Genomic DNA, 12,944 nt, shown 5'->3' on the forward strand with positions numbered 1-12,944 from the left:
CCTCCTCCTTCTAATGTTCACTACTACTAATTAGGCAACAACTGTATACCAGGCACTGTGCTGGGCATTTTATGTACACTATTGCTAATTCCACCACAAACCTGGGAGTTAGGTGTGTTAAGTTAAACCACATGCCAACTGTCATGGCTTCATGTAGCTTCTCGAATCTATAGGTTTACGTCTTTTGCCAAATTTAGGACATGTAAGCCATTATTTCGTTGGGTACTTTTTCAGCCTGCCCTTTCTCCTCTCCTTTTTTTTTTTTTTTTTTTCTTTTTCTCTCTTTATTTCTTCTCTCCTTCTGAGATTCTATTATAGCCCCATAGGTCCTTGAGGCTGTTAGTTTTTTTTTAGTCTGTTTTTTCTCTGCTAGATAGAACAATTTCTATTGTTCTTTCTTCCAGTTCACCTCTTCTTTCCTTTAACATAATCTAATTGTTTTGGCATCTACTCATGATCTTTTCTCATTTAGTTTGAGATCTTCCTGGATCTTGGAATTAAAGAGATTTTCAGTTAAAACCCGGACGTTCTTGAAATTATAAGTCTCTGGATCTTACTGAAATCTACTTTAACTAGCTTCACCTGAAACCACTCCAGCAGAAGGCAGCAAGGGTCATTGCCTTGATATTGCTAAATGGAGGTAGAAGTTCAGGTTCCCACTCAGCTACTGTTGTCACCCAAGGAACCTGAGTGGAGGTGGAAGTTCCAAGCCCCCAATAAGCCTCCACTGGTAATTCCCCAGCTCCTAGGAGTAGGAAAGCCTTATCACTGCCCACTATATGGTGTTCACTGATATAGCACGGAAGGGTGGCATTTTTACCACTGGGTGGTGATAAAAGTCCTGACCTACCACTTGGACTCTGACACCACCCCAGCAGAGAGGGAGGCACCTTGGTAATGCCCGATGGGCAGTTTAAGTCCAGGTTCCCGCATGGTCTCCACTCTATGGGGAGTGGGGGAGAGACGGCCTATTACTGTTGGGTGGCACCCTACTCAGCCTTTTCTGACACTGCACCGGTAGTTGTGGTAGGGGACAATGTTAGGGTGCCCTGCTACAGCCTGGTGAGGGTGGAAGTCTAGGCTCCCCTCTTGACCTTTCCTGGCATGGGTATAGAGGTGTGGGGGAGGTCCATAATTTTTCTTTGTGCTGTTTGGCTGCAGAACACTTATTCTCTGAAAGTTTTGTCTTGCTAGATTGTCCATTTCCTAGTCCTTTTACTACAGAGTAGGTTTTCCTTGTCTGTTCTATTGGTGCTTTCAGATTGCTGGCTTCCTCAGGTACAAGTCTGAGATGTAGGAGGCAAGAGAAAACCCAGGGAATTCAGTACCATGTTGTGTCTTGTCTCTGTCTAGTCTGGTTTCTCTCTCCCTCTCAGAGTCGTTTTATATATAATGTTCAGGGATTTTAGTTGTACTTAACAGAAGGAATAAGGAAGAGTATGTCTACTCCATCCTTCCAGAAGTCAGTCTCCATATATGCTTATTTTATACTGTTACTGATCATTTCAGTATCTCAAAACCTTGGGGATCTAGGTGTTTTTCCTGTTCTCACTTATGATGCATCATTTTCCTTATTATCTTTTAAATTTTCAGGTGGACATTCTGAGGACCTAAATTAGAATTGCTTTCTCCAGAGAGGATTTGCATCTCCGCTGGAAGCTACTAGAGACCATTTTAGTTCTCTTCAAGGGTCCCAGTTTCATACAGAATTTTCAGGTTGTTTTCCTGTCGTGCAGCGGGATTGCTCAAGGGTTAGCAGTCAAATTCCAGGGCTATTATTGGCATTTGTACCCAAAGATCTCAGCGTCACTTGTTTACCAGTGCTGGAAAGTGTCTTTTTCTTTTTGTGGGACAGGGATTGGTATATCTTGAAGACTTCCCTTATTTTCTTGCAAGCTCAGAAATGCTCTTCATAAAACTGTTTGTTATAGTTTATCCAGTTGGTTGTATTGTGGTTAGAGGGCCAAAATCACTAGTAGAAATGCAAATTCCTTACATATGATATTTGGTATTACTACCTTGAAAATGACTGGAGAAACAGTATTCCTCATGATTACCAGATTTTCATTAACAGGCCAGACATGAAGGTTTTATTGTTAATGTTTTAAATTCCTTAATGAAATTTGTCATTTTAGGTGGGTGAGATAGATTACAATAATATTCTATTTTTACAACAAAGCTCAGCCTTGCTCACTATATTACCATAACTGAGTTCTAGGTACTGACAAACTTGGTCTTCTTGGGAGGAGTTACGAACTGGAGGAAACTAGAATATTAGAGGTGTAACAGCTATAAAACATGATCTAACCTGAAGTCTATGGTTCAGTCCCACTTCATCAGCTGTAGCTGAAAAGTTCTTTGGTTATTTTTCCCAAGAGAACCAAATCTTTATGTTCCTGCAGCTAGCTCATTTCATTCCAATAACCTGTTTCAAAAGTCTAGCTCACTGCATTCCAGAGACCTGGTTTTTTGATAACCAGTGCTGTTTTATTCATGACTCTTCTTTCTTCCATTTGTTCAGTAAATAAATTTAAGAAGCCAAGAGTCAAACTGGAGCTTTCAAAAAACGTTTTCCCCTCATAATCTTAACTTTTCTACTTTAAAATCCTGTTCCAAGGATGGCTCTGTATAAACTTATTCTTCAATAAGAACATTAGTGATTTCTAATACTTATTACGTGCCAGGCTCGGTTCTAAGCTTATTACATATACTTACTCCTCAAAATAATCCTAGGACATAGGTGTTTCAACTGCTCTCACTCTATAGAGGAGCAAACTGAGGCAAAGAGTCAGATAACCCAAAGTCTCCCAGCTAGAATGTGGTAGAACTGACAACTGATCCGAGGCTGTCCGGTTCCAGAGTCTGTGCAATAATCCTCTAGTATGGACTGTGTACAGCCAACATCAGACCCAGTATGGGTGAGGATATGAGTCTCTAACAAAGTGAAATAGTACTTCAGTAGGGAAGACAGGTTAAACCACAAATACATTTATTTCTCTAAGAATAGTATGCCATTTTTAAATTAAAAAAAATATATATATCAACTGTCTCTGCAGTTTGCTTGCTCTTATTAAGCTGATTAAAAAAAATCCCAGAGCAGAGTGATTCACCAGCACGATCGTTAAGTTGCAAATCTCTCCTCTGTCACAGAGCAAGAATACACTCAACTCCAGAAAATAACTTTAAGTGTTCATGGAAGGAGTACCCACATCCATTTGTCATGCATTCCAGTGCATCATGGCCTCCTTTTCAATGATCTAATTTTTTTTAAAGGTTTTATTTATTTATTTGACACAGAGAGAGAGAGAGCACAAGCAGGTGGAGCAGCAGGCAGAGGGAGAAGCAGAATCCCCGCTGAGCAGAGAGCCTGACGCAGGGCTCCATCCCAGGACCCTGGGATCATGACCTGAGCCGAAGGCAGACGCTTAACTGACTGAGCCACCCAGGCGCCCCTCAATTATCTAATTTCTAACCTAGTTTCTTTTTCGAGTCTGAAAACAAGGAATTACCTAAGTAAGATATCCCTTCAGAGCACTGTTGAAAATATATTAAACATACAGATACCTCAGATCTCTTTTCCAAATGTTAAAAATATATTAGCACATACAGAAAATATCTGTATTTTCTATTATAATTTAGATTTCTATCTAAAATATCTATTATGTTCTAATGAACTTTTGTTTCTCCCTTTTTGATAATGTCTTCAATTTCTTCTGAGACTTCTCCTTGGTAGTCATTTGGTTCTACTGCATTTAACTTCTTTTGATACTCCAGTGGCAAATCATTTTCTTTTGCACCTAGGCAAATGACCTAGAAATGGTTAAAAGAAACCAAAAGCACCTTTTAATTAGGAACACAATTTAATATACCACAGCTTTATGATAACTTCTAGATAACTCTAGAATAAACAGTTATAGAACAAAATAGAATCATTCCTCTTATAGTGAGCATGAATGTGCAGGGAGTTTTCGAGGCCACATGATACATTCTCATGGAGGATCAATTTCACTCAATAATATGGTTTAAAATATTTTTAAACACTAAAGTATAATTAATATACAGTGTTATATTAGTTTCAGGTGTACAGTATAATGATTTAACAATTCTTTATATCACTCAGTGCTCATCATGGTAAGTGTGCTCCTAATCCCCTTCACCTATTTCACCCATCCCCCACCCACCTCCCCTCTGGCAGCCACCAGTTTGTTCTCTGTAGATAAAGAGTCTGGGTGTTTTTTTGTCTATTCATTTGTTTGTTCATAGATTCCACGTATGAATGAAATCATATGGTATTTGTCTTTCTGTCTAACTTATTTCACTTACCATGATACCTTCTAGGTCCATCCGTGTTGCTGTAAATAGCAAGATCTCATTCTTTTTTATGGCTGAATAATATTCCATTGTATGTATGTGTATATGTACACACACACACGCCATGTCTTATTTAGCCATAACTATGGATGGACACTTGGGTTGCTTCCATATCTTGACTATTGTAAATAATGCTACAGTAAAATAGGGGTGCATATATTTTTTCAAATGAATGTTTTCATTTTCTTTGGGTAAATAGCCAGTAGTGGAATTACTGGATCATATGGTAATTCTATCTTTAATTTTTTGAGGATCCTCCATACTGTTTTCCACAGTGGCTGGACCAGCTTGCATTCCCACCAGCATCGCATCAGGGTTCCTTTCTCTCCACATCCTTGCTAACATTTGTTATTTCTTGTGTTTTTGATTCTAGTCATTCTAATTTAAAATATTTTTATATTAAGACAAAAACTTATTGTATAGAACTGGCATGATCTATTAAGAAAAAACACCATTCTTTAAAAAAAATGTAAAGTTTATAGGGAGCAGTTTTAGGTTAATCTGGGAGTCTACTCTACCTCTGATATGAAATGAGCTAATAGATGGTAACTATGTTCAGTGGTACTTCCCAGATCCATACCAGGCTAATTCCTCTAGGTTCCATACTAGAAAATTCCAGATTAGGCCCAGGAACTGGGTCATCCACTCCACGTGCTATGTCCTGATTGGGCCTTCCAATAGTACCTAAGTTTGGGTTTCTAAAAAGGGATGTTGGGGTTTCTATCCCACATTCTTTTCCTATGCTTGTGGGAGTAGTTTCTCTGATTTTGAAAGAGTGTGACTTGGGGCACCTGGGTGGCTCAGTCATTAAGCATCTGCCTTCGGCTCAGGTCATGATCCCAGGGTCCTGGGATCGAGCCCCACATCGGGTTCCCTGCTCAGCGGGAAGCCTGCTTCTCCCTCTCCCACTCCCCCTGCTTGTGTTCCCTCTCTCGCTGTCTCGCTGTCTCTGTCAAATAAATAAAATCTTAAAAAAAAAAAGAAAGAAAGAGTGCGACTTTTTTCCCCTCCATCTACGGATGGAAAACATTTCAGCAATAGGAAATGTGTTTTTTCCCCATAAAAATGAATCTTGGTGTTATGAAATACTGTTTTGTGGAGAAAAAATGATTACAAAAGCCTATGCATAGAATAAATCCACTAAAAATACATGCATATGTGTTATTTTCTACTTTAGGAAAGAAAACACGTATCTAGAATTATGGCTCATATAGATTTCCACAGTCTTTTTTAATAAATCTGTTTTAGGAACATAGTTCTATTTTTACAAATAAATCTGAATATTTTTCAATTTGCATGTTAGGTAAATAACTATCATTTTTGTATTAAAAACATTTTTATTAAAATGAAGTGTTCATAGGGGTAGGGCAGGCAAAAAAAAAGTGTTTGTGTAGAATTTAATGCACACATAGCCTTTTTAAAACAAGATATTTTTTAGTTTAGCTCAGTGAAAATTAAAAAGGAATTGCGAACAGTCTTTGTAAGTAGCTTACCTTTTTATACTGGAGGGATGGCAGAGCACTCTCATAATTTTTCATCTGATAACTTCGACAGGTTATTTCTTTTCCTTCTTGAGTATAAACATTAACTTCTATTGGGACATATGTTCCACTTTTAACCCCTTCTTGCCTGAAACCAGAACAGCCAAATTTTAACCATATATGATTTAGCCAAGTTAGTTTACTGGATTAAAAATTTAACTATATATGGATGTACTTGCTCCCTTTGTATTTTGGGATATGGTAGAACATATTATAAATACTACCACATCAAAAGTAAACCTAGCATTTCATTTGGAAAGCCTCAGATTTAGCATTACTTAGTATACTTCTAACAGATCTCTATATTTATCCTATATAAACCCATGCTTGAATATAGTTATTTCAATCTTTATACCCCTCAACACTGCTCTCTAGGCTACAAAAAATGACTATGTGTTCTGACAACAAGAGAATATCCACCCAGAGAAAAGTAGAGAGAATGGCTCACTCCTATTCACCAGTGACATAAAGTATCATGCATATCAGATAATGCGTTCTTTTCAACTCCTACTCTTTTCTGCCAACTTTCTTTGTATACATGCTCTACCACACAACTGGAGAGTTCTAGTTATAAACAGTATCAAAACATTTCTAGTATGTTGTCAAAGTTTTTACAAATTATTACTTTTTTATTGATTCAACTGCCACCTTAAAGAATTATTTTTTAAAAACTGACTCTAGTAAAAACTGAACTGCTTTTGAAACCAATAAAAAGATGCAACAATTACAAACATCTTCATGCCTTTTCACAATATGAAACTACAAAGAGATTTTTTTAAATAAAAGATAAACAGAACAAAAATAAAGACTTCCATTTTTTTACAGAAGAGATTATAAATATCCCCCAAATCTCAACTGGAATAAGTGACCCTTCTAGGCTTTTTTTTTTTTTTTTTTTTAATGTAGGCTCTATGCCCAATGTGGGGCTTGAACTCACAACCCTGAGATCAAGAGTTGCATGCTCTACAGACTGAGCCAGTCAGGCACCCCTAGGCTTTTTAGGATATGCACATTATACTTTTTATGTTAACTCTACAGTGTAAAGAATGTAGTATATGGTTTTGAAAAACCAACATATATATATACACATCTTTGCATATGATCCACTTTCTGAATTAGTTATTATTTAACTTATAATTAGAAGCCACCTACTTATCCAGAGAACTCAAATTGCTTTTGTTCATTTTCCATACTACTCCCCATACTTCATCGCCAGGACTTTGAAAAATGGTGGCTATACCTCCATGCCAAGTTTCACTTGTTTTGCCTTGGGAATTGCCAAAGTCAAGCTTATAATCCTACAAAGGAAGCCAAAATGATTTGATCAATATCCACTTGAACCAAAATTTCCCTCTTCAATATAAAAAAAAAATTTACCTTGAACTCCATGCAATTAAAACATAAACTTTGAGTTCTTTCTCTGCATAAGAAGCTGTAAAAAATACAAAGATAAACAAGGACCCGGATCTCAAGCACTCTATTTTTTCATATTTTTCTTTAAAAATGAAATGTATACTGAATATACATATGTATATATATTTTGCCATAAATTGGTTAAAAAAAACCCCCATAATCCCAATGCCTTAATGTAACTATTTTCATTTTTAAAAATTACTTCCCAGTCTACCTACATACACGTAGATTTTAACTTAGAGGCAACCATAGTATACATAATTGTTGAAGCTGGGTAGCTACATAGGGGTTATAACCTACTTTTATGTACATAGAGAGTATCCTACTAGCATGTATCACCATGTTTGTCCTCAAGGAGCCAGCATTTGAGGGTGATTTGTATACTTCCTAACATTAATCTAGCATTCATGAATTGTACTATTATATCTATAATAAACATTAAGAGCAGCTAACACTAGTACATTACTAGGTTCTATAACTGCATTATGAGCTTTATGTGGACTCATTTTTATCCTGCCAACAACTTTATTATACCCATTTAACAACAAGAAAAACTGGCTTATAAAGATTAAGCAACTTGCCCAAGGTCTCACAACTAATAAGTAATGGAGCCAGGTTTCTAGTTCATTTTTATTTTTATTTTTTAAAGATTTTATTTATTTATTTGACACACAGAGAGATAGAGAACACAAGCAAGGGGAGCGGCAGGCAGAGGGAGAAGCAGGCTCCCCGCCAAGCAGGGAGCCCGATGTGGGACTCAATCCCAGCGCCCTGGAATCATGACCTGAGCCGAAGGCAGACGCTTAACTGACTGAGCCACCCAGGCGTCCTGCCAGGTTTCTAGTTTAGCTTCTTCCCTATAGAGATGGGTAATCAGAGGAGAAAATCCTGGGGAAGATTACAAACCCTTACTTGGCCATTTGGTGTAGAAAATTTCTATCCATCTTTCCAGAGCTTAGTTTCCTTAATAATAAAAAAAGGTTGGACTAGATACTAAATTTAAGGTTTATATTTTATCTCTGTCACCTTTATTTTCTTAAAAATGTTAGACATTTCAGGAAAAAGGTTGGTTTGAGTGCCCAGTATCTTCAATTGGTATACTGGATGTTTTAGGGCCAAGCAGCCCTGGCAGGACATCAGGAGAGCTGATAAAAAGTCACAACCACATTAGGTACTGGTTGTCTACTGCTGAATCCAATGGACAATTTTCATTCCTCCTCTTGCTCCACTTTTCAGCTGCTTCCGACAGAGTTAACCAGCCTGTCTTGATCTGCCTCCTTCCTGACTTTCAGACTGTTCCCTGATCTCAATTCCCTTTGCTAACTCCTCTTCCATACCTGGTCTTCAAATGGTAGAGTTGCTAAGGGCTCAGTTTAGGCCCCTTTTCTTGTTCATCAGCAATTTGCTCAAGACAATCTATCCCTTCCGATAACTTCAAATACCATCCGATATTCCAATCATCTTTTAATCCAACCCAGATCTCTCTTCTAAACTTCAAAAATGCTTAGAACAGGGTCTACCACACAGTGAGTACTTAATAAATGCTCACTAATATTTTTCTGCTCACTTGGATGTGTAACAAACATCTCAAACTCAGTATATTTAAGCTGAGCTTGACTTTCCCTCCAAAACGGATTCTCCTCTTTACAAATATCACCATCATCCACCCTATTGCACCAAAAATCTTAGTCACCCCTGTTATCTCTTCCTCCCTTCACAATCAATCACCAAGGCCTAACATTGTTATCCCCTAAGTATCTCCCCAACCCATCTACCCACCACTGCTACCACTTGAGTTCAAGGTGCCATTATCTTTAGCATGGATTGCTACAAAAGCTTTCTAACTGGGCTCCCCACATCAACTGTTGTCTCTCCTTCCAATCTATTTTCCATAGCAACCAGAATGAGCTTTCAAAGTTGTAAATCTAATCTTTCATTTGCTTAAATTCTGCAATGGATCTTTTCATTGCTCTCAAGATAAAGACCAAAGTCCTCTTTGGCCTCTGTGATCCTGTAACATGTGGTCCTTCTACCTCTCTGGTTGTCAAGCAATATCCTCCTCACACACTAAACTCCAGCCACAGCAGCTGGATGATCCAGCTTCTTTCCTGAGGTCATTTGTACATGCTGTTCCTTCTCTTTTCTTTGTCTCCCCCTGCCCAATCATTCAGGTCTCAGCTTAAAAGTCATATTTTCAGGAAAAGCTTTACTAAGCTCTTAGGTCAGGACCTCCAAGTCATACACTCGCATAGCACCTTGTAGATCTCGCTCTCTCTTTTTTAAAGCCTTCACTTTTTTTTAGAGCAGTTTTAGGTTCACAGCAAAACTGAGAGGAAGGTACATGTCTCCTTTTTAAACTCACCATATGTGTAACTGAATAATCACTTGTTTGATAACTCTTCCACTTGTCCCAACTATAAGCATCTGAACTTCTTTTCCACATTTGGGCAGTTCCCTACCTTAGGAGTCTGGGGGGTAGAAAGTGTTAGAGCCCAACTCCCATTTCTGAGGCTTCAAATGCCAGCAGTTGGTTCTCGCAGCTTTGCTTGCAGTCAGGGCATGGGCATGTGGCCATGGGTTAGCCAATCAGGACACCCACCTGCGACTTTGAATTAGAAGCTAGTGCTAGTGCCCAAGGACAGCAGAAACTACATCCCGGAGGTGGTGGCCTCATCTAGGTTTCAGGAACTGCAGGAGTGACAGTAGCAGGCAAGGTCCGAAGCAGACAGGGTCAGTGAGGCACAACTTAGTGTCCATGTTTATGAAGTTCAGCAGAGGCGCGCCAGTGGCCTCCGGGGCTGTTGTGGTTGCTGTACCTCCCTCTATGCCTGCCTGTTTTTTGTTTTGTTTTTAAAGTAGGCTCCACATCCAAAGTGGGGTTGAAATCACAACCCTGAGATCAAGAACCCCATGCTCCACCCACCGACTCACACAGGCGCCCCTATGCCTCCCTGTTTTGTCAGCTCTGTGGTCCTACCTTCCTGGTCATTCTGTGAGGCCTCCAACAGCCTTTCAACACATTCTTTTTCTGCTTAAATCAGCCACTTTCTGTTGCTTGCCACTAAGAACCTGACAAGGACAGCAGAGACCATGTTTGTCTAATTCGACAATGTCAAAAGGTTTCGTACATAATTTTTTGGTGTGTCCCTCCTATAGACATGGACGGGTCCTCAAGGCAGCCCACTTTATCACTTTTGTATCTGCAGGGAAAAAAATCTACCAAAGGAATGAACGGATTGTACTGAAGAGCAATTATTTTTAAGTTTTTATTTATTTAAGTAATCTCTACGCCCAACGTGGGGCTCGAACTCAGACCCTGAGACCAAGAGTCACATGCTCCTCCGACTGAGCCAGCCAGGCGCCCCTGAAGAGCAATGACTTTTACCACCGTGTGTTATGGTTCACCCAGCCACCTGGCTGAACTGAGCACGGCCCTTACTATGACTACGACACGGTGCCAGCTTTCAGGACCTCTCCCATCGGGAGCGGGACAGGTGAACGGAGTTTTACAATACCAGCTGACAAGCCCTGCAGCGAAGGTGTGTGGCAGGGAAGAGAACGCCACGCGTTCCCTGACTTGGGGCAGAGAAGGCGTCTGGGAGGCACGGAGCGAATGGATGCTGTGAGCGCTCCCCTAAGTCGGTGGGCAAGACCGAGGCGGCCAGGTCTGGGCAGAAGGAGCCTCCCGGGGAAAGTCAGCAGGGGGGCTCAGGGCGGCCCGGGGGCGCACAGCTGCCAGGCGGGCACAGCGCCGTGGGGGCGAGGCGGGCTCGCCCAGGAGGGCACAAGCCAGACGGTGAAGACAGCCCCGACGTGCTCTTATCAGCAAGAGCTGCATTCCCGGCCCCGAGAAAGCGACTTCTCGAAATCCTGCCCTCTCGTCCGCAGGGTGGGCACGGCACTGCAGGGGCCGCGCGCCGGCAGCACTGACCTGCAGGCGGGCCACGCAGCAGAACGCGGCCGACCGGTTTCGGAGGTGGATCCGCTCGGTCAGCAGATTGCTACCGTAGGCGAAGTACAGAAAACTCTCCCCCTCCTGGCCCCGGACGTCCTCACAGCCCGAATTCGCCATGTTCCACCAGACACCCGCGCGGCCCCGGGGTCGGCGACAGGACTGTGAGAAGAGGACTGCGGGCGTCCCAAGGCCGGTGGCTAACGAGCCGGGGCCTCCGGGGTTAGCGGAAAGGCGGGAAGCGTGGGCCGGGCGAATCGGACGCGACCGCTCGTCTGACTGGCTGCGCGCCCAAATGTTGAGTCTCCCCCTATGATTGGCCAAGCCCGCCACCCCCTCTTCGCTCTCCAGTTAGGACCCTGAAATGCTCAGCCCTGAGGCGACCGCGAGCCGATTCCTCATTGGACATACTCCTCTGTTGTCCCGCCCCGATGCTCCAGGCTCCGTACGATTGGTGGGTGGGCGGGCGCTACGCGGAGGCGGGTCAGGTCCGGTGGGTTCGGTTTGGGGGTTGCGCCGCGTGGTTCCTAACCAGGTTTTCTCTCCTTAAGGTGGTGCCTGCGTGGTTCCAGGTGTTTCGTGCTCTTTAGGGAGCTCGCCCCCCGCCCTGCCCTCCCGGTTCGAAGCAGTCGGCCACGACGGGTCAATTTCCCCCTCATGCTGGTTCTCGCATCCCCAGCCCTGATCACTTAACGTGGAGAAGACCCTCTGAATGTCTGGGACTCCCTTCCCGGATGGAAGTAGCGTGCCGGGTTCAAATACCAACGCTGCCATTTACTGGCCACCTCTCATAACGGTTTCCTCCTTGTAAAATAGCGATTTTAACATGAATTATGATCACAGTTATATAACTTATAATCCCCTATCTCATAGGGTTGGTTTAAGTATTTAAAGAATAATTTTGTTAATGTTATTAGGCGCAAAAACTCCAGTGTAAAATAAGATATAAAAGTATAAAAACAAGAAATAAAACCTTATGTTAACTTTGAAATGAAAATATTAATTTGAACTCAGGGCAGTGGTTATCCTTGGCACCCAGATTTTGATCCCTAAATACCACTCTCCACTAAAAGGTCCCAGGGCTCCTTGGAGAAATGATATATGCCAGGTCAAAAGCTGGGAATGAATAGGAGCGCTTGGGACATCTTGTGACAGTGAAATCTGGAGGTATCCAAGAAAAAAAACAAGGTCCTTTCAAAAGGATATGGGAGCCAGCTTGAAGGAATGCCCACTGGCCAAAATTAGAACAATTTGAGCACCAAAAATAATGACTGCAATTGATTGAAAATGTCAAAGAAGTCCCACCAAAAGAATAAACCAAATATAAAAAACAATTTTTAAAAGCCTCGTTTGCCATGGTGACTGTTACAGCAACTCTTTACTCTGAAAAGTGGTAATTTAAGAAAATAAATTAAACATTTATCCTGCCCTCCTACTTGCAGCTGTATTTCAGGGTAACCAAATAGTCCCAGTTGATGAGGAAACAGTTCTCTTTACAAAAGTTTTCCAGCTAAATAATGTAAGATGAATGATAGAATTAGAAAATCACCATCTTGTAGCCCCTAATGAAATAACTGATTCATTACAGGATCATCAATGAAACCATGTGGTGAAAGGGTGACAGGGAACAGAATAGTCACCTAGGGCCAAATTATCCCCCAGGGATT

At 41.3% G+C, this 12,944-nt stretch overlaps 1 protein-coding gene across 1 annotated transcript; it reads right to left on the reverse strand.

The window, feature by feature from the left end:
- Nucleotides 1-330: 330 nt before the first annotated feature.
- On the reverse strand, nucleotides 331-12,173 carry GGCT (gamma-glutamylcyclotransferase). Its single transcript, XM_035020841.1, has 4 exons — nucleotides 11,257-12,173; nucleotides 7,065-7,210; nucleotides 5,865-6,000; nucleotides 331-3,810 (listed from the first exon to the last, which is right to left on the reverse strand). Exons 1-4 carry the CDS (start codon nucleotides 11,395-11,397, stop codon nucleotides 3,667-3,669), a joined length of 567 nt encoding a protein of 188 aa, XP_034876732.1. The 5' UTR covers nucleotides 11,398-12,173; the 3' UTR covers nucleotides 331-3,666.
- Nucleotides 12,174-12,944: the final 771 nt, after the last annotated feature.

Source organism: Mirounga leonina, unplaced genomic scaffold, assembly GCF_011800145.1.
Source record: "Mirounga leonina isolate KUSES-001 unplaced genomic scaffold, KU_Mleo_1.0 Mir_174, whole genome shotgun sequence".
NCBI lineage: Eukaryota > Metazoa > Chordata > Mammalia > Carnivora > Phocidae > Mirounga > Mirounga leonina.

Excerpts from the sequence above, each read along its gene's own strand:
- GGCT (XM_035020841.1), bottom strand. The coding sequence starts at position 11,397 with ATGGCGAATTCGGGCTGTGAGGACGTCCGGGGCCAGGAGGGGGAGAGT. Across the intron at positions 7,211-11,256 it reads GCTGCGTGGCCCGCCTGCAG|GATTATAAGCTTGACTTTGG; the intron begins GTCAGTGCTGCC and ends CTTCCTTTGTAG. Across the intron at positions 6,001-7,064 it reads AATTTGAGTTCTCTGGATAA|GCAAGAAGGGGTTAAAAGTG; the intron begins GTAGGTGGCTTC and ends TTCTGGTTTCAG.